The sequence below is a fragment of the Aethalodelphis obliquidens genome, unplaced genomic scaffold (assembly GCF_003676395.1).
Source record: "Aethalodelphis obliquidens isolate GAN/ISIS:26980383/991018 unplaced genomic scaffold, ASM367639v1 scaffold6, whole genome shotgun sequence".
NCBI lineage: Eukaryota > Metazoa > Chordata > Mammalia > Artiodactyla > Delphinidae > Aethalodelphis > Aethalodelphis obliquidens.
The window spans coordinates 19,683,476-19,705,294 of NW_020837950.1; the positions used below are offsets into that span (position 1 = coordinate 19,683,476).

General features: G+C 34.9%; 1 protein-coding gene across 3 annotated transcripts in view; it reads right to left on the bottom strand.

The window, feature by feature from the left end:
• Positions 1–21,819, bottom strand: part of PCDH7 (protocadherin 7) — a 406,993-nt gene that overhangs the window by 328,540 nt on the left and 56,634 nt on the right. The window contains exon 2 of one of the 3 annotated variants that reach the window (XM_027103200.1): positions 17,577–19,412. The exons of the other annotated variants lie outside the window; for them this stretch is intronic. Coding sequence (XP_026959001.1) covers positions 19,335–19,412 — 78 coding nt within the window. The 3' untranslated portion in view covers positions 17,577–19,334. Of the gene's footprint in view, positions 1–17,576; positions 19,413–21,819 lie in introns of those variants that run through there. 3 annotated transcript variants of the gene reach the window in all.

Here is a 21,819-nt window from a genome sequence, read left to right on the forward strand (position 1 = left end):
TTTTTTTTTTTTTTTTTTTTTTTTTTTTTTGCGGTACGCGGGCCTCTTACTGTTATGGCCTCTCCCGTTGCGGAGCACAGGCTCCGGACGCGCAGGCTCAGCGGCCATGGCTCACGGGCCCAGCCGCTCCGCGGCATGTGGGATCTTCCCGGACAGGGGCACGAACCCGTGTCCCCTGCATCGGCAGGCAGACTCTCAACCACTGCGCCACCAGGGAAGTCCCATATTTTCTTTTTGAGGACCAATAGCCATTTTAATATGGAAACCTTTAACAGAATTACCAGATGGGTGCTTTATTTGCTTTTAAAGTGGGTTACAAATAGTAGCAATTAGTCATTGATGAAGACCTCTAAGTCGAGAGGTTTTTCATAATGCAGCACCATGATAATTTTTTATTTCATCTGTAAAACAAATACAAAATCATTTGTAAAAAGCAACATATGTCTTGACAATTTTCTAATTATCTGTGTGTAAAATAGTCAATTCTCCTGCACAGATGGAACTTTTCACATGACACATTTTTACTCTAAAGCCTACAAAAGATGACTAGAAATTGGTGAGTCCATATTTCTACAATTTGTTTTTATCTGATTCTACCCAGTTAGAGCCCAGAGTTATGTTTATTTTTCCCACAAAAAGAGGTAACTGCTTATAAAAAAAAACAAGGGAGGAGGATGGGTGCTGAGTTGAAAGCTGAATTTACTCAGAAATAGCATTAAAAACTAGACTCCACACTTTTCTCAGTGAAAATAAGAGGGGAAGGTTGCCAGATGGAAATCGTCCAAGTGGTGTTCTTTTAGGAATTGTGCCTAAGTTATCCTGAAGGAGGAACAAGAAAGAGAGAAAGATAGACAGGAAATTTTTAACAAGATGCCCTGAAAAAGTTTTCTGGCTTTACTTGCCAGTAAAGAAGCCAAAAACAATTATTATTATTCAAACAACTTAATGAATCCATATGAAAAACCACCAAGTATTTTATACTAGGAAATGTAATTTTTAGTAACTTTTCTGTCATATTTGGAATTTATCAACTGTATTCTCTCTCTAAAATTAATGACTGATAATAGCATTTAACCACTTTTCAACACGTTTGTTCATTTAGTCAGTACTGGCATCTCTTCCAACCATCCCACAGCCTTTGTACATGTCTGGATCTCATTCACCTTCTGCAAACACCAACACAGATGTGCCTACATGCCCACCTCTCCCTCCTACACCAGCTAAGAAAAGAAGCCACCCATGTCACTGTAGGTACCCCCAAGAGAGCCCACTGTGATTGCAGTTTGTGGCCACTGTCATTGTTTTGGTTCCTTCAGGAAAAAATGAACCTGGGTTGAGACCTCTTTCTTGAGAGTCTCCAAAAATGTATGCTCTAATTAAACATCTCACTTTGGGATTTACAAAATATTTAAGGTCAGAAAACCTCTCTCATCGTCCATCAATTGGAATTTTGAAACTGTGCCAGTAATCACCAAATTTTCTTTTTCACAAACAGATGATGACTGTTACAATATGTGCTGGGTTAGGCCTACAAGTGTAATAATATTTAGCTGCCAAGTTAGAATACTTGCTCCACCCTATCTTTAGAAATGCAACCAGAATCCAGAAATGTAATATTTGTGGTTTCAGACTACATGTAGAAAGCCTAATTTTATATCCAAATCTTAAGTGATTATAAGGAGTTAGTTGGGGCTGCAAACATGACATTATGTTTGATGAATAAGAATCTATTCTATTTTTGTAGTGGAAAGCCCATGATTGCAGGTCATGCATGCCTGATATCCTCATATATCTACCTTAAAACAGTAATCCATGAACATGCCTCCGTAGTCAATATCTTGATCCCAAGTGATATTTATAATCACAACACATGGATTCTCAAGTAAATATGTATCCTTGCATCAGAAATAGTAAGTATGTTTTGCATTCCTTTACTCAAAAGGAAAGTGAATGTAAGGAAGACAATACCTTGGTTTTGTTTGTATTTCATTGATTACACTTTGGAGAACTATTGATATAACAATTATTATCTTCTGATATGTTAACCTTATTAATAAAATAATTCATGATTCAAGTGAAGTACTTATAGGCTTAAATACAACATTCAAGTCATTTTAGCAGTTCCTTCTATTATATATATATGTATATATATATAAAATCTTCTATAAAAATCAAAAGAATAATAGCTCATTTTCCAAAAATAGTAGTTTTCCAAGAGAACTCCAGATCCAAAACAAGTACTATTTTATTCACGTCAGCTTTTACAAATGTGAAGAGGAATGCTAGAGATGCTTACGACATTCCAAATGCCTAATACACCAGCAGACACCAGTGTATCATCTAATAATCACTTTACTTATATGAACAAGTATACACAAAAATAAAATTTAAGAACTCTGATGACCAAAATGTAAATAATCAAGTAAATCAAATGAAACTCTATGATAGATTTTTTAATTTCCCCAGATTTAGGTGTGATCATTTTGGGCGAACTAAGGTTTGGGTGGAAATTGCAGATCCAAATGAGTGCTACCAAACCTATACAATAGAGCATCATGATGAAGAGGGTCAAGGAAGCCTCTGTGAGGACCTGATATCTGAAGTGAGATTTAAATGATGAAGAGGAGGCAGGCATACGAAGACTGGAGGGGAGAAAGAGTGTTCCAAACAGAAAGCATAACAAGTTCAAAGTCTCTGCAGGAGGAAATCTTTTGGCATGTTTGAGTGACAGAACAAAGGTTCATGGTGGCTTTGGTTTAGTGAGTCATTCTGAGAGTGAAAGGAGTTGAGGTCCCAGAGGCAGGCTGGTACCTAATCAGGTCATGCTTGTAGACCATTTTGGAAGATCAGATTTTATTCTCGTTGTAATGGAAAGACACTGGCAGATTTTAAACAGGGAAAAGACATGTTTGCATTTGCACTTTAGAAATAACACTCTAGGGGTATTGCAGGGAGCGTAGTAGAATCAGAGACACAGCAGATGTTGGTGGCTTGGATTACGATTTAGACAAGAAGGTCATGAAAAATGGTCAGATTTGGTATAAATTTTTGATGTGAAGGTAATAGAAATTACTGAGGGATTGGGGTGGCGTATAAGGGAAAAGAGCAAAAGATGATCTCAGGGGTTTTCCTCTAAAAAGAAAGTGAGTGGATATCAGTACTATTCACTCACATGAGGAAGATTTATGACGATGGCAAACTGAGGTATATGAGGAAAAAACTCAATGGTTCTACTTTTACTCTGTTATGTTTGTGATAATAGTAACTAGCAATTACTGAGCACTTATTCTGTGCCAAGTATACCTCTATACACTTGTATATTTAATTTTTTATATCTTTTACCTAATCCTCCCAAGAACCCCATGAATTAGTTCTTATTATCATTCTCATTTTAGAGATTAAGAAAACTAAATTACACAGAAACTAACACATCATTGTAAAGCAATTATACCCCAATAAAGATGTTAAAAAATATTAAAACTAAAAAAAAAGAAAACTAAATTACAGAGAGATTTGCCCTAGTCAGCCAGTTAATAGAGTCATGGAGAATCTGGTGCCAGAACCTGCTGCATGGCCACTGGGTACTACTGCCTTTACCAGTGGAAAAGCTGAATAGGTAGTTGTATTGAGTATGGAGCCCAGGTGAGAAGCCTGGGATGGTGATACATAAAAACAAAATCCTGGGGTACCACATGACTCAGATATTTAGTAGAAGCAGCATAGGAGACTAAGAAGATGTAGTCAGCAATGGAGAGGAAAACCAAGTGAAGATGGTGATAAGAAGTGCTCCAGGGAGAGGGAGTGAACAACCACCCAAATGCCAACATTTTAGACAAGGAGACAGAACTGACCACTGAATTTAGATTTCATTATGTTCTAGAACACTGTAAAACACAGTAATCATCTTCCTATCTCAGGGTAAAGAGGAAGAGGGACATTCTCTTGCACTTCCCCTCCTAATTCTGAGACACTGTTCTATTATCTTAGTTCAATAAGCCCTATGTCTACAAAACCCAAACAATCAATCAAACCATCTGTCTTCTAAATCTTGTCATCGACAAGTACTTCATCAATTCACTAGAATAATTTGGCAGCTGGCTTGTTTGTTTTTTCATTTTTGGGGTTTTTTTCTTCTATCACTTGTCACTATCCTAGAAGACTTGGATGACTCATTCATCTATTTAGCTTCAAAATTCTTTTGCCCCTATATTCAGTGGCCGACACTCCCACTCAGCTTTGGCAATCCATACCCATAGATACAAAATAAATTGTTTCTAAACAAAAAGTGTTCTATTGTACTATCCAGAATTGTGAAATTCTCTTTTCTCATTCCCATCCCACTCAGGCCCACAAAAATTCCTCTTAGGCATCAAAGGCTGATGCTCTTTCCTGGCTTGACTGTCATCTCTTCCTAACTGTGATCCCCCTGATAACACACTTTCAGGAGTGCAATTGATTCTCCCATTCTTTGACCTTCTCTCACAGCGGCCTTGCCAATCCCATTACCAAATCAATCCTACCATCTGTTTGCTCTCCTCCTCCTCCTGGGCTGCCAAGAGTTACTGAGAAAATTGAATAACCGTGCTGATTGACTCTGCTACAAATTTATGATTTCCGATGTCAGCTGAACTCTCAGAGCTGCTTAGCAGCCCTATTACTCATTCCTACTTGGCTGGTCTTCCCATTCCACACAGCAGCTGTTCCCACCACACCCTCCTCAGATCCCCCACTCTCACCCTCACTCCCCTCAACCTCAACACATGGTTTCACCTCCTACTACTGAGAACATTGGGACTATCAAGCATGAACCCCCTCCACTTCCCTCCTCTATGTCTCCAAATTTATTGGTATCTTTACTCACTGGGACTTCACTTTGCATCTAAGAAGAAGAATCCTTATTCTCTTGTTCATCTGACCTTTTGATTCCACTGTTCCTGCCTCTGCCAAGATCTTGTTTCATCAATGTGCTTCCTCTTTTCCGTTCAACCTCTAACCTTCTTTCAACATACAAACCTACCTGAATTTTCCTATTTTGTAAAAAAAAGATCTTTCTTCCCCTCTTCCACCGTCAAGTTGCTGTTTTCTTTTCCTTCCTACAAAGATTCTTGGCAAAGGACCTTGCATTCAATGGCTCTGCTTACTTAAACTGGCTCCATAAAATCTGGTGTAATCTTAGCTGGCTACCATGCTGATGAAACTATTCGAAATGCTACACAAAGGACGCTTTTCTCACTCTTCAGTTTTCTTGATCTGAATGCTGGGAGTTTGGCTTTAATATGAATACATTTACTTACTAACTGTTTCAATTTGGGAAAGCCATTTAAAGTCCGTAAGATTTAGTGCCCTCCTATGTAAATTGCGGATGTATGGGTCACTTTTAAGGATACCTCAGGGTCCTTTGAGGAAATTACTTTCACCCACTGAATTTAGTCTGGTAAAACTGTTATTCAAAGTGTGTTGCCCTTTTTGTCAACCAAAAGGTTGACAGGTTACCCCAAAAGGCTATTTCAGCATTCCCTCTCTGGAGTCTGAATAGTGAGCTTGAAAGGAACAGTTTACCAACCCCTGCTAACCTCTGAACTGACTTCTACCCTCTGGAGCTGGAATGGACCTTTCTCTTTCCTGAGCATGTTTATCCTCCGCTAGCACTTTGTGAGCCCCATCTGTTAGTTCCAAAAGCCATCTTCAGTCTAAAATGCTAAATTGTAAACTTGGCTTCTATTGCTTGAAAATAAATTTTATTATTAGGGTTAAATGAGCTCATCTGTGTAATATTTTTAGTGCAAAGTTTAGTGACTAAAAAAAAAAGTTTAGTGACTAGTAAAAGTTAAGTCAATTTTTGCTATTATTATTGTTTTTGATATTGTTATTATTAGGACATCTATGAGCAGAAACACTTTCCATTTTTTCCAGCTTTTCATCGCAGTTTTCTTCAGATTCTACATATACTTCTTTTATGGTGTCTTCCCCACATCTCAGCAAGATTGGTCCTTTGCCATCTTCTGTTTTTACACTCTCTGTGAACTCCCTAGGGAGCTCATATACTTGACTGGAGTCAGCTATCACTAAATGTAGATGAACTGTTTAATTCTTTCTTTTCCCAAGCTTAATCTCCTACATTTCAAATTCCACTTTCTTATTAAAATGCTCAAAACTAAAATCTAAAACAAAATTATTTTCCATTCCTCTCCTCTCTTCCCCAACCTCCAGTCATCTGCCAAACATTTTACATCCATCTGTCCATATACCTCTTGATCTGTCTCCAAAGTCGTGGCATCAGAATCACATGATCAGACTTTATCAGACTATCCGAGTTCCCTAACAAGTATCCCTTTCTCTAGTACTTTTACTATAAACTGCCCTCCATTCTTCCCACAAAGCCATCATTCTAAACCAAGTATTGCATTATACCCCTGCTTGAAAACTTGCAGTAACTTCCACATGTTCACAAGATAAACCCAAACTCCTAATCATAAAATTCAAGGCTCCTCTTGAGCTGAATCTACTTAATCTTTCCAGTTCATATCTAGTCACTCTTCCCATGTTCCCTATACTCTAACCAAACTGGATGATGTGTCTTTTACCAAATAAATGATTAATTTTGATGCTTTCATTATTTTGCTCATGATTTCTTCTCCAGTTGAAATGCCTTTCTTTCCTTAGTTTAAATAAACTTAATTTATTGTAAGCTTCAACGCAAAAGCTTCTTGTATTATTCCCAAATGACTTCACTTTCCCTCTTTATCTCTTTTGCCCTATAGCACTTGTAACACATCTGACCCTCTTGGTAACTAGTTCCTTAAAAGCACAGATGGCATCTTTCCCACATTTATATTCCCAGACTCAAGCACAGTGTCTGGGCTAAAGTGGTATTCAGTAATTATTTTTGAGTAATTGTTTCTCTCTGGTGACTCAGAATAGAAAAATACATTCTGAAATATATATGTACATATATGAATATATATGAATAATATATATGGACATATATATGAATATGTGAAACAGACATATAGAGAAAATATATATTTCAAAATATTTATTATATATCTAAATATGTATATTTAGATATATGTGTATGTGCATCCAATATAATCCAGAATTTTTATACTTTTATACTCCATTTGTTAATGCTTCAGCAGTCAATACATGACTCAACACTGACATTAGTATTCTCGACATACTTCACTTATGATATCAAGAAAAGTTACATTTTTCTTGATCGGCAAATCAAGCATTGAGAAAATTCTACGTTATATACAATGGTAAGATATTCTGACAATATGGTATATCACAGATTGTAGCTTTTCATAATAATATTAGTAAGACAATCTGGATTTCTAAGTTAATTTTTAAAAGAAAACATTTAAGTCTTTCAATTAGAGAAGACGTGGTGAACTGCCAATCCATGGATAACAGCAACATTAAAGGCATGATGGTATTCCCTCTGAAACCTATCAAACACAATACAAATTTCAAACAAAATTACAATCTTTTGTTTAAACAATTATATTAAAAAGCATACTGAATATGATTTATACAGGATTTTGCATAAATTTTATGATAAAGTATAAAACAGGCATTTTGAAAATTGCACATCGAGAATGTGGATATTTATCTATAGAACTGTGGCTTAAATACTTTGCATACATAGGATACGTGCAATGTCTGCATTATATGAATATTAAGAATAATTTCAGCAACACAGGATAACTTTACAGGACATCTTTGCTGGAAAATTTAACAATGTTAGTAACACATATTAATCATTATTCATAGACCAGGGGTTCTAAATTCTTGAAACACTAGATAGCCCATGGCATACTGTAGTCCCATTCAGCTCTAACAGATTGAAGCTACATTTCCTTGGTTGCAAGTCAAAGATCACACAGAAAACATCCAGGCAGAAAGCATCTAGTCTAATAGAATATGTATCTTTTAATTGGAATTAAAGATGAAAAAAAGAGAAAAAAAAAAAAGAGTAACTCTGCAGACTGTGCCTTCAGTATTGATGATCCTTAAAAATTCCACTGTTAACATAACTGCCAGAACAGTCTCACTACAAATGAAATCCTATGAATTGTTTTATTTTTTCAAAAGAAAATAGTGAGCCTTATAAACAGCAGGACTGTGAAAGTCATATCTGCATTATCTGTGGCATTAATTCTTTTTTTTAAAACCATGACACACAAAAGCAACCAAAAACCACTGAAAATGATATGCTGCAAGGTCAAAATAAAAATACTTTTGGGTAAAGTGTGAAATAATAATCAGCTTATAGCTTGAGGAGTGAGTTCAGACAATGATAGAGGTAGAAACGGTATGGCATCAATTTGATGAGCAATGATTTTTAGCCTTCAGCCTCAAGATAGTCTCCAAGCATGACTTGAGATCGAGATCACAGCTTAACATCAAGGAAAGTCTTTTTTGAGAGTCAGTATTACAGCAAAAGAATTTTATATTTAAATGATGCTTTCTATCTATATCTCAGCATCATATAGATTTGCCAAATCATCACACACAAACATTTTAAGTTGGACTGAACTCCATGTTTAAAGAATAGTTTCAAGTCTATGGATTTTAGAAACCATGCATTTATATGTATTTCTTTTATTATTAACTATTCTAATTCCTCTAGAATAAGTCTAGAATAAGGAAATAAGTCTCTAGAACAGAGCAGTGTATTGGTGCCAAGAAATGACCAAAGAGAGGTGCTGTCTCTACTACTTCTTATTCCACATAAAGTGTGGCCACTAATGGCACAGAATTCCAAGTCTAAGAGAAATATATCTCCGTTAAGGCACAATCCAGATTCCTTTAGGGTTATTTGTTTCTTCCCTCTCTGGAGCTTTGTTCCCACTGCTTTGAGAGTTATTCCCCTAGCAAATCAAAGCCTCCACTGCCCTGTACTTAAAGACCTCTGCTGTCTGACTCCCATTTCTCCCAGGATCAAGTTGAATCTCCTTCACATGAAATCTAATGCCATTTATATCTTGATCTATTTCCCAGTCTCCTTTTATATCATCCTGCCTTGGCATCTACTTGTCCTCCACCAGACCCCTTACTCTTGGTACCATGTAGTTATCACATCTGGGTAATATAGTTATCTTGGTAATAACAGAATTTCTGCAATAGAATAGATCCTGAGTAACACACAGAGTGTACATGACGTATGATATTTATGTATATAAACAGGTGCACATCACCCCAACTGTTACCCAGCAGTTAATTCTTTATAGGAATATGACATCCACTGCACCTAATCTATTGTAGCAATGCAATAAATACTTATTGAATAACTATTTATACATTACATTGAATGCCCTAAAGTCACAAAAAAATCCCCTTTATAGCAACAAATGAATTCAATCACTGTTTAATAAGCATCTACTAACTTACCATAAGCAAGGCACTTTGCTAAGAACTGGGTGGAGACAGCAAATATGATTCAGGCTTGGATCTTCCCAGTGAAGAGATTATGGTGTAATAATAAAATAATACATATATTCACTTACATGCACAAAAAGATTCCATCATTAAAGTTAGGAAGCTCCAGGTAACATAAAATCACACAGATAAAATGACTTAACATTAACACTCACGACCTGGTAATCAGAAACAGCTTATAAAAGAAGAATCATGGAAGGTAGGATTCACTCATGTAAAATTAGAAGACAGATTTGCTGGAGGAGATAACAGTATAGGTTAAGATAAACTGGTAGGAAAGTGTGAAGTAGGTAAAGTCACTAGAAATTTACCAAGCTTAACAGAAGCATCGAGTTCACGAAAAGAATGAAAAGTATAAATGGGAAAGGGAGATCAGAGTCAGAGGAATATGATTCTAAATTAAAAAATTGGAAATGTATTAATTAGAAATGATTAGGCGCTAAATGTTCCTGAGCATGGCCTAAGAAGAAGCAGGTTGTTCTGTCCTTGCAAGATTTGGGGGTGGCAATGTATGGGATACTTTAGCCTTTGGTGTAATATCTGAATCCATTATGTATACTTTGTACACAACTTTAATAGCAGTTCAACCGTGCTCTCCATACCTAGCCATGATCTATTTTATCTCACAGTCTTGATCACTGGCCACTAGCACGTACAAAAAAAGCACGAGAAAGCTTTCTTTATTTAACACATATTTTTATGATCCAATATTGCTAGATGACACAGTAAGTGGAGTAACTTCTAATAACAGTCATCAGGGCATATCAGTTTCAAGTTCAACTAAACAGCAAGTAATGGTGACAACTGGAGGATGGTGCTAAGCCTTACAAACCTCTACGTGAAAAGTAGTCAATAAAACAAGTTAATAGAAAAATTACTGCAAACTATTTCAAGAAAACTGAAAGAACACATTCCTCACAGTTAAACAAAACTGAATGGCAACACAAATGATGCAGCAATAGCTGAAAAGAACATGTCACAGTATAAAAGGTGCTCCCCACAATTACGACAGTGATTAACATAATTAATCACTTAATTTATTTTGATGAATATAACTCCAAATATTCGAAGAAAATGAAAGTGAGAATATGAGCTTACCAAATTACCCTGTTGAAGTCTACTAGAAATAAATAAATAAACCTGTTAGATATTTCACCATTGTTTGTTTTAATGAGTAGTTTCTAAATGTTAAGAGACTCATGGAAACAGCTCAAAGTATCCATTGATAATTGATCATGTTTTATAATATTCTCATTTATAAATATTACCATGTTTTATAAGCACGTTTGTATGTTCTAAATAATCCCCAAAATACCTTTCCAAGACATACTAAACAGCAAGCTTATTTGTAAAGTTTGTTTGGTCCACACCAAAAAACAATTCTAAAATCAAGTTTAAATTCGTGTAAGGGTTTAAGGAAATAAGTGTTTAAAGTCAGGCATATCTGAAGTTCGAATCTCAAACTAACTCATGACCAGTGTTTTTGGTGTAAAACAAATTTGCCTATTTTTAATAGCAGATAGCACTCAGAGACACCTACTATATGGCGGGCACTATTGTGAATTGTGTTCAAAGTGCTTCTGGAATCTTAGCTCAACTAGTGAATAGCTACATGACTGGTGTCAATTTCTGAGCCTTTCTTTAATAATAGCTGTTATTTATACATTCTCACCGCATGCCAGGCATGGCCATAAGTGGTATATATCAACTTATATTAACCCATTATATGACATATAACATATAGCATACTAATTCATGCACTTTTCCTAATATTACCATAAGACTTCTATTATCTTCATTTAAATACATGACAGGTTAAGTAGCTTGCCCAAAGTCTCAAAGACTGGTCCATAATCAATGCTCTAAGCACTTCATCTTTTAATTCATGAATTATATATACCTTTAAGTCATATATTTTCACAGGAACCCCAAGAGATGACAAAATACAGCAGTTCAAATACTTAGTAAATGTATTTAAACTGAAAGATCACTCACAGATCAGATCGTTATCAGGTAACTATCAGACCAAAAATTAAATTGCAACATTCTGATCATCTGAAGATGTAATAACAACTAAAAAGAAAGAAGCTTAAGAATCACACATCTTCGTCTTCATCCTAGCACAAATGTTTACTGAATTGTTTTTATCACAAGTTCCATTGTCCTTATTTTAGAAAATAGAACTTCTAATTGATTATATACTATCAATTAAAGATCCACAATTTTTATATACTTCCTATACCATTTGCCAAAAATTTCTGCTACGTGATAAGGGAGCAATTTGAATTGATGTGTTAGACAAGGGAAAGAGGCAGGGGGAAAAAATTGCTTTTTTCTCTTTATAAGGTTTTGTATAACAGTGTCTTTAGATTTCTATAAATATTCAGTTCTGTGTACAATAAAATATCTGTGAGCAACATAATAACCAAAGTTACATTCCAAGTGGCATTCATACCTTAACTGCCAAAGGAGACTACAGAATAATTTTTGAAAGAAAAAAAAAAGCCCTCTGGACCTACTGTAGTATGCAAACTCAACGGAAATGAATAGCCTAATGATATATCCATGAGGAGGTAGCCAAGAGTTCAGTGATTGGGAAAGAAAACTTGACAAAATCTAGGTATATTAGTCATATCCTCAAAATATTTTATTTCTTTGCAAGTTCTGAATTGTCAACAGTGTAAAATGAAGAGAAAAGTACCTCCAGAAGGTTTGCTATATTATATGGCTCAATATTCATAACTAATACGGCCATTCTATTGTTGTAAAAAGGCAGAACCAATCAGCTGGCAGATGACTGTCTTTGGCTCGGCAGAAACTTCCATTTCATGTGATAAAGTCAAACACACACAATATGAATATGTTCTCATTGGGGAGGGAAGGAGGGATGAGAGACCCCTTTCATGTCATTTATTTTATAAATTATTTCTAAGATGCATATTTGTTTTTCCTCAGGCCTGTCCAAAAGCAGAGTTCCATTGTCCCTTTCCAAAATGCAGTCATTTGTAAGTCATTTCAATGGCCCTTAATAGAATCCTATCAATCACATTATACTTTCAAAAATATGATCACCCTAATACATATGTTTTATCTCAAAATCGTAAACGGAACTTCTTTTTTATCGAAGTGTATCCTTTAGTCATTTACTTGTCATTTACTTGTGGTCACTTGGAACTTAAAATGTACTTCAGTTAACACTTGCACATATTTGATAGGCTTTTAATTCATGGATGGAAGTATTTCATACCATAAAAATTCTTTTAAAAAATTTGTTCTGGATTCAGAAAAAAAAAAGCATATGTATGTTCTCTTCTTTTAAAATAAAGAATTAGTTTAAATTCTGGTAGCATATGATACAACCATCAACAATTCTAAAGCTTTCTTTTTTTCTTTTTTCATTGTCTCCATTACACCCACTGGGAGTACAATGGCTTAGGCCACAACATGAAACATCATGCTAATTAAACTGCCAATTAACTGGTATAAGAAATATATTGCATGAAATAGATTGCTGTATTACTTTGTTTTAACTTTTGTGTCATTTCAACTTGGTAACCACTAACTTAGAATCCTCTAATCATGCTCTTTCATCCAAATGTTAATCTCAGGTGGCACGAGCACATGATTGCTGGGGAGCCCCGGAGTAAGATACGTACTGCATTTCTTCCTAGTATTAAAAATGGTTTATTGAAAGATTAAAAGATCCTGTGTCTACAGATTCCTGGTATTCATTTGAATACAACCTCTTTTAATGTAGTACTAATAGCAAGACATCCTCAAAAACATGTTCTCAAACATCATCTAAATAGTGAGGCATTTGCTTGACAAGTCATCATAGGATTATGAAAAAGTCTCATGTAATAAATTGTTTCCTTAATATTATCAGTGTTTTCCTTAACAATTTTTTTTTCAATTACATGACTTTACCAATCAAGTTTCAATTTTGGGTTCCAAAAAATGGCAGATTTATTAGTAAATATGCAGGGGTTTTAAAGTCAACTGGCAGAAAGTTAGACTACGCTATATCCACTTGAAATGTGTTATCGGGAAGCAGCCAGTTTCTGATCCTTCTGGAATGCATATACCAAATGTCTGCTGCTTTCATGAGACTGACACATAGGGGAGAAAAAGTCCTTGCTGATCCGCCTTTTAACAGCTAGACACAGAGAGAAGAAGAAAGATTAGAGACTAAGGTCCCCTTCAGCTGCGACTGAGATAGAATTTTCACTGACAAAAATGGGAAGTGGCAATTAAAAAACAGGCTGAGCTGTACCTGATCTCAGAACTCCAATCTCTTAAAATCGGAAATGTTCATTTTTCCCCAAACATCTAAGGATAGAGTCTAGAAAGATATTCATTTTTAATCACATTAATTTTAACTTCTCATTAGAAATTCACAAAAAGCAGCATAAGATAGGTTATTATAGAGCTATTAACATCCACAAAAATATAGAGTAGCCAACTTTTTCATAAAAAGTCTAAAAATTACTGAAACGCATGGTCTAATAAAAATCTGTAGTTGGCTTCGTTTTTTTTCAGATGCTCAGATGCTAAACTGTGATATGAACTTAAAATATAACTTTCTCATGTTTTCACCAGCAATGCTATGCGTTCCCAAAAATGCAGAGCCACTTCTGAGGCCTACATTTTCCACAGTCACAATTGTTAGTCAATATATTTCATCTAAAAAGTAGTTTCAAATAGGCAAAACTGAGCATTTTCAGTGGTTGTTTATTTGTTTTTTCCACTCCAATATGCTTACTTAACCAATAACTATGTTTAAAATGAAAGCCACTGGCTTCCTTTATAGTAAATATGATCCAATTCAATTCAGCAAGTATTTATTTTGTTTATATTTCATACAGTCAAATCTTATCATCCAATAAATGCAGCACTATTTTCTGCCTAATGAAGGACTTTGAAAATAAAGCCTTAATCATATAGAATAGATCTTTATTAAATACTTGCAAAGAATAACAACGACTTATTTATGGATTGGTTGTCATAATCAGCATTACCCTTAGTTTTTATGATAACCTGACATAGCTCTCATTCTTAAGCTTCACAATTTTTAAGCTACTAATAATGAGAAAAAACTGTATTCCCTTATGATTGTGGATAAAGTGATCTCCAAAAATTGTTCTTTAACCTTTTGGAAACTTTCGTCATTGGATCATGACAAAGGTTTGATTTCAGCTTTCACAATTTCCTTTCACTTGTCTATGCCTGAAAGAATTACAGAGCTCCCAGATTTGAACTCTAGCAGATCAGAAACTGATGCATTTTCCCTGGAGAACCCGGACCTGCACAATTTTTCTGAATTTCACACCAGAGCATATGGAGAATACTGAGGGCTTGTCATTACACTTTTCTGTAAGGTGCCTTTTATTTCACTTTTGCCGGTGATACTGAGTTTATTTTGGCCCATGAACATATCAGTCAACAGCCTCCTCACTCTATTCGTGTCAATTATAAAAACAACACTAAGAAAATTAATAATTACCAGCATTTACTGAACTTTTGTTATGTCATACTCACTTTGCCTGTCTAAATCTCATTTAATCATCGCAACTAATTTATGAGATAGATACTGTTTTTAACTTCATATTACATATGAAGAAATGGAAGCAGAGAGATGTTATTTGTTCAAAGGTCACATCATTTATGTGTGTGAACCACGTTTCAAACCCAGGCTGCCTGGATTCCAGGCCCTGAACTCTTAACCACGGTGATAGTTCATCATTTAGCATATGGCATTGTAATAATTAGCCTGCGTGGCTGGAATTCCCATTAAACTGGGAGCTCTCCTCATTCAAAGAATGCAGCTGCCATTTTCCTCAGTCCACCCAGATTCCAGCAGCAAAGTCTTCATTTAAAAAAAAAATTGATGCAAATAGTCCATATTTATATTAATATATTTTAAGCATGCAAAGCAAGTAAGTTAGAGAAAAATTTCTCTTCTTCCCTGTATACAGTATTTAGAACAGACCTTTTTATCACAGATTCCACCTTTATATAATATTTCAGTGAGCTAGAACTTTTGAATACCTTTCACATCTAAGTCATGCATTCTGAATTGGCCTCACTCAGACTAATAGATATGTGATCTAGGGAACCACAAAATTTACCTCTGCACCCCCAAATAGTTCCAGAACCTATCTTGAACCCCCATCTATAATAGTGTTTGGCATGAAGGCTCTGTGGCCCACCTGTTGAGTGCAGCCTCAGAAACCAGACTGGCAGAGCTCAATGCTCAGCACTACCTCCTGCTAATTCTGTAGCTTTGCAAATTTACCAAAACCCTCTGTTCCTCATTTTCCTTATCTGTAAAATGGGTGTCATGACAATAATAGTATCTACCTCATGAGGTTGATATAAATATTAAATAGTGCAATTAATATATCATCTACACAGAGTTGACTCTCGGTAACCTAAGTTTAAAAAATTATCAGAGAAATATGAAAATTTGTTCAGCTAAATTATATTTACCAAAACAGAGAGGTAGAATAATAGCAGTTAAAAAAATAACAAGAACTAAAACCAAAAGCATGCGTTTTAATTCCCAATAATATTTTAATTTTCTTTTATATCTTGGCAAAAGTTTTACCCATGTGCATCCAATCTGATGAATTCTGGACACAACTTTTCAATTGGTAATTCTCATTCATGGTTGTTCCACTGCTCTATATAGCCATTTATCTTGAGCCAAGTGCAGTCTCCCCTTGCTCCCCCACTTTTTTTCCCAAATGGATAGAGCCACGAGGCAAGGGTAGGAGTTTTATTTAGAAATAGTGGGACTTAGGAGAAGCTTGGTAGGTGGAAGCCTGCAAGTCTCCTATCTAAATTTCTAATCTTGTAAAACAAAGACTAAATTGACAACATTAAATTTTATTATCAAAATCAGTTCCATAAATGGCCAGAAATTCACCTAAATGAAAAAAAATTCAGTGTGACCAATTCTCTAAATATGTATCCCTGAAGATTATCCATGCCATCTTTGTGATACTGAAAGTGACACTATTTTGCAAGTCAGTATACTGCAATGAAAAAAAAATCCAAATGATACGTATGATTTCATTTTGCTTCCCACTGTTTCTCTGACCTTTCCCAGTTGGAGTAGTAGCAGGAAACTAAAATAAAAGTACTGTTTTCCTGTGTGAGGCACTTTCGTGAAATTATAACAGCTGCAAGACTCCTCTGCCTGTTGCTTCTCCTACGCAGAGAATTACTATTAGATGAAAGAGCCTACAGCAATAAACATCAGGGGCTAGTGTTTCCTTCTCCTCTGAACCCAACCAGGCTGATCCAAGTACAGAAATGCCTTTGAAGTTACGGGGACCTTCATGTGCTGATCAATCCTTGGGGGGTAAAGAGCAAGAAAAACTGGTTCTAGCACTTTAATATATTCTGCCAGGGAATGCATTCAACTCAGGGTAGTCCAAAAACATTTCCTCTGTTACAAATTGAGTGATTTTGTACTTGGGTGCTGCTTGGTTCAATTAACTTAGAGGGAGGTATTGATCCCCGACGTGATTATTTGTACCTCAGTACATATTTCTATTAAGTCAAACTAAGGTTGGAGCAGCAAAAAATATAAATTCATATTTTTCCTTGGCCCTAAGGCGTATGTTGAGATTTGGGTCAGTTTTAGTGGAAAACAGCATATGATTCTCTTAATATGGATGATCAGTATTGATTATTGATATAATCAGTGTCCCATAGCACACTGTTAATATTTCTAAGTTATCAAAACCTAAGAATTAAGTTTACTTATCAAGAGTCAAGAATTTATATGATCTTAAAACTGATAGTGCAGTCCAAACCCATCATGTATGGATGAGAAATCTAAGCACCTGAAAACTCAAAAAATGTATCCTTTGAGGTCTGGCTGTTTAACAGCAGGGTAAAATTTGGCATCAAGACTCCTGACCCCATTCAGGGTGCTTTTCTCCAAACATTCTCTAATTTATCTCTGTCAAACCTTTCCTCTTTGTCTTAAGTAGCTAAGCTCTTCACTTTCAAATTGTAAAGATGCAGAGAACACGTAGTTTAAAAACCAGCAACATGAATATATTACACGTCCCATTATGTTTTAAGAGACTATTAAAATAAAAAAATACAGACATTTTATAAAGTAGCCTTTTTTATTATTTTGATCACAGAAAAATATTCAATACAATAGAATTATACAGTTTGTAGACTTATAATTTATTATAATAGCATAAATAAAGACAAAAATCCCTGCAATAATATAGATAGGGTACCAGCTTCAGTTGATTGTCACGTAGAAAGAAAAGGTAAAAATTTCAACTATAAAGTTAAAGGGTAAGATAAAGAGAAATGAATACAAATACCAGAGAACAATAGTTTCAAAATTATTATGGCACATGGTGACCTCAAAAAATATGTCAATCTGTTTTAAATACTTACTATCTTATCTATGTTAATATATGATCACTTGTTATATAATTTACACTGAAGAAAAACGGGGAAAAAACATATGTAACTTATTGGTAGATTAAAAAGTTATAGTTAGAACACAAATATTTCCCCAGTCTCATCTATTCTAAGAGAATCTGTGATTCACATCCTCTGTCACTGAGCAGAGACCTTAAGGAATATAGTATGACTTTCCAACTGTCTTCAAACTGATTTCACAAGAGCCTACTCTCATTATTTCCAGACAGTGGTACCATTTTAATTTAAATGGCTCAATTGCATTAAATATCATACTTAATTGGAGAACCTTTGCAGTAGTCATTCTATCTTCAGAATTGTTTCCTTTGTGAATAATTTTTAATAATGATCATGGCACATACGAAATGGCTTAAGACGGTTTACTCACCTCTTTACATTCTAGGTAACAAACCAAAGTGCAAATGTCAATCATTAAATTTTACCTCCTCCCACTTATACACACACACACAAATGCATACGTATACACTCACACCCATACAAAAATTATACTTTATACAGTATCTTCCGTAGAGTAAGTAACTATAATGCAAAGAGGTGCTTCCTGCATGCAATTCATTTTTAACAAAATCTAAAAAGCCCTCCTCTGCATACATAAATGCATAGGACCACAAATTTTAAAAGCCAGTTTCCTATTAAATAATGGCCATACATTCCTTTAACACTTACAGAGTTTACCCTAAATTCAATCAAAAATTGTGTAAAATATCTGTGAGATATATTGTGAGCTTCTACTTTTACACCATAATAAATTATGTTTCAACAAGTATCAGACTGACCTAAATTTTATTTTCTCTCATGTCCACTAGTTTCTCACTTTCCCTGATTGGCAGTAGTATTTCTTCTTTGTGCCTTATGAAATAGCCTTGAACAATCTAATTTTCGCGGAATTCAGTCCTGAGGTATATACTTCCATTTTCTTTGTTGATCTAGCACAGCCTCAGGTGATTTCTACATAATGCATCCAATTAGTTCAAGCAAGACAAATGAAATCACATCTATATTAATCTCCATCTTATTAACCATAAACAGTAACAGGATACAGATCTCCATTCTTTGCTTGAGTCCATTCAAGTGCAAACTGAAGGAAAGGGATTTTCTGTTATTTTCATACTCTTGAGTATGATGATATTTCATTCTGTTTCTGCACAGTAATTGATAAGATTGCAAAACCTCTCTCACATCCCTTCTTTATTCCGTATGAGAGCTTGATTTTCTTTTTCAGTTGGTTGCAAATTATAGTTTGATTCCTTTTTGCAGAGATTGTAATTTAAAGCCATTTTTGTTTTCTTCAAAATCAGAGCTTCATTTTAATCAGCTAGTGGTCCTGCCCCTTGGGAATCGATTTCTTTTTACACAAGACAAATCCAGGTCTATTAGGATCCAACACATTGAGTTGGAACATTACATGTATTTCACTTACGAGCACATACATTCATTTTACACGATTCCTCAATGTGGCCAGGGGGTTTCGTGGTCTGCACTGTATCCACCTATAAAAAATACAAAAATATATGTCTGCTTTACAGGGATGTGAGTAGGGTTTTGCTAGCCTAGTTCCAAAGTTTGGATGCACATCTTGGCTGATAGTATTCTTTCCTTCTTTAAGATGTATTTGCAGTGGCCATAACCTCTTTCAAAAGTCACGGAGACCTAACTGTTCTAGCTACAATTAACAACCCTGGGGCACCTAGATCAATACTGCTGGCTAATCGCTTGGATGTTATCTCTGACAAGAGATATTTGCATGGTAAAAGAAACATTGAATTAATTGTTTTTCAGGCTTCAAGTATTTGAAGGCTACGAAATGTCACCCGGAGAGGGGCTGTCAGGAGAGGGGGTATTGCTGGCTTTATTTATACTATAAATACAAAGAAGAATGAAATGGTAATTCTGTTGTCACTGCTTTTACAATGTACTGTCCCTAAGATCTCTGGGAGGTGAGCTTGATCTGAATGTTCACACCCTTCAAAGTAGCTTTCTAGTCTCTAAATGCAATCATTAGATAGCTCACTGTCTACAGAAATCTGAGCAATTTACACACTATCAACAAATGGTCTGCTAATCTCTGGTCAAGGATGAATTACTCTCCCCTTCAAAGTCATGACCATAAGAAGGCAATGTTTTCCACGAATGAAAGTGATGATAATACTCCTTCAAAACGTTTTGGTGCTAATGTGAGTTTTAAATAGTGTTGAATATTTATCTCTCTGAACTTGAACCTGACGAATAGGCTGATTTCTGCTCTGAGTGCCAAAAAGTACACAGAATATTGTTTCCAGTTTGATGGTGCAGTTGATGTCAGGAAAACCTTTAGTGAGTTTGAATATTGCCAAAAAGATAATGAATCACTTCCATAAAATAAAATAAAAGTGCTACAGTTCACTACCAAAAGAATTAGAATATTTTAAGAATTAAAAAATATATATATTGCACCTAATTTCCAATGTCACAGTGCATCAGCAAATGAGAGTCAAAGTTAAAAAGAAGTAAATGATTTCTTTCACTGAATAATCAACTAACTCACATTTGAAAATAAATGGTATAAGAAAAGGTAATGTCTAATTTAAAAATTGTTTATATTCAAGAGCATAAAGTGTTTAAAAATTGCTCTGACTGCAGATTATCCATATTAGCTGTATAAAATTAAGCAGCTTTAAAATGTCTTAATTTATTAAATTAATTTTTATCTTTTCTTAGAAATAAAAAGAACATTTTTTTTCTTTCTCTAGCAGGTCTAAAAGTTAACATAACTTGGGATATTTTATGGCCAATTACACACAGAGGACAAGTTTACCGAGGAATCTATGATAAGTGAGTGTTCATGATTTAAGTTGTAAGTTTAAGATGGACAAAGTTTATCTGATTTTACACAAACCAAACACTACACGTCATTTAAAAACTGCTATACAAAGGTGAAAGCTAAATATTTAAAAGTTTGAGATATTGTTTTTTATTCCCAAATCAACTACAGTGATGTAGCCATAATGCACACCTAGACTACATTAGATCTTCCTGTTAGGTACTGTGTGCATGTGTGTGTGTGTGTGTGTGTGTGTGTATAAATGAATAACTTCACAAAAGTAGTTGAATACTTGATAAATAGTTAAATAGTTAAATAATAAATAATAAATAGTTAAATACTTGATAAGTGCTGTGGCTATATGTGTATATATATATTTTCAATAAATGAATAAGTAAAACAATAAAAACAGGAAATCAGAGGTGTCAAAGTGTTTAATTTTCTATTTTCAAGACCTTACATACTTTTAACTTAAAAGCATATCCAAGAATTAGAATGCATTTATGTAATATGGTCACCATACTGCCACTCAGCATAATGAAATCCTCTTATTAAAATGTTATTGAAAAATAGACCTCTCTCATTTCACAAATTAACTATGTAAAGGCAGGTTTCACATTTTTGTGGTTTTAAGTTTTGATGCACAGAACAAAAGCATCTGTAATAATATTCACCTGTCACTGAAGCCAAGAAAAATGGATTCTTTCCTCACCATTAAAGATTCATGTTTAAAAACAAAAGTGCATACCTCAAATCACTTATTGAGCTCAAGCAGAACTACTTAGGAATCATCATTCTGAAAACAATCATTGGTGAGGGTCAGGGTAGAAATGGATGTTACCAGGATGTGTTTGTTTTGATTTTAATCAGCTAATTAAAATGGCCCTGGAAACAATTTTCAGATCACTGCCACTGAGGAGATAGGCTCTAGTAAATCAGACCAAACCAATCTTTCAGTGAGGTCCTATTATGTTGAGGATGTATAGACACAGCTTTTGTCTTCCCCTGTCAGCCATTCTCCTCAATTTCTTCTATCACCTAGGCAACAAGCCACACACACACACACACACACACACACACACACACACACACACACA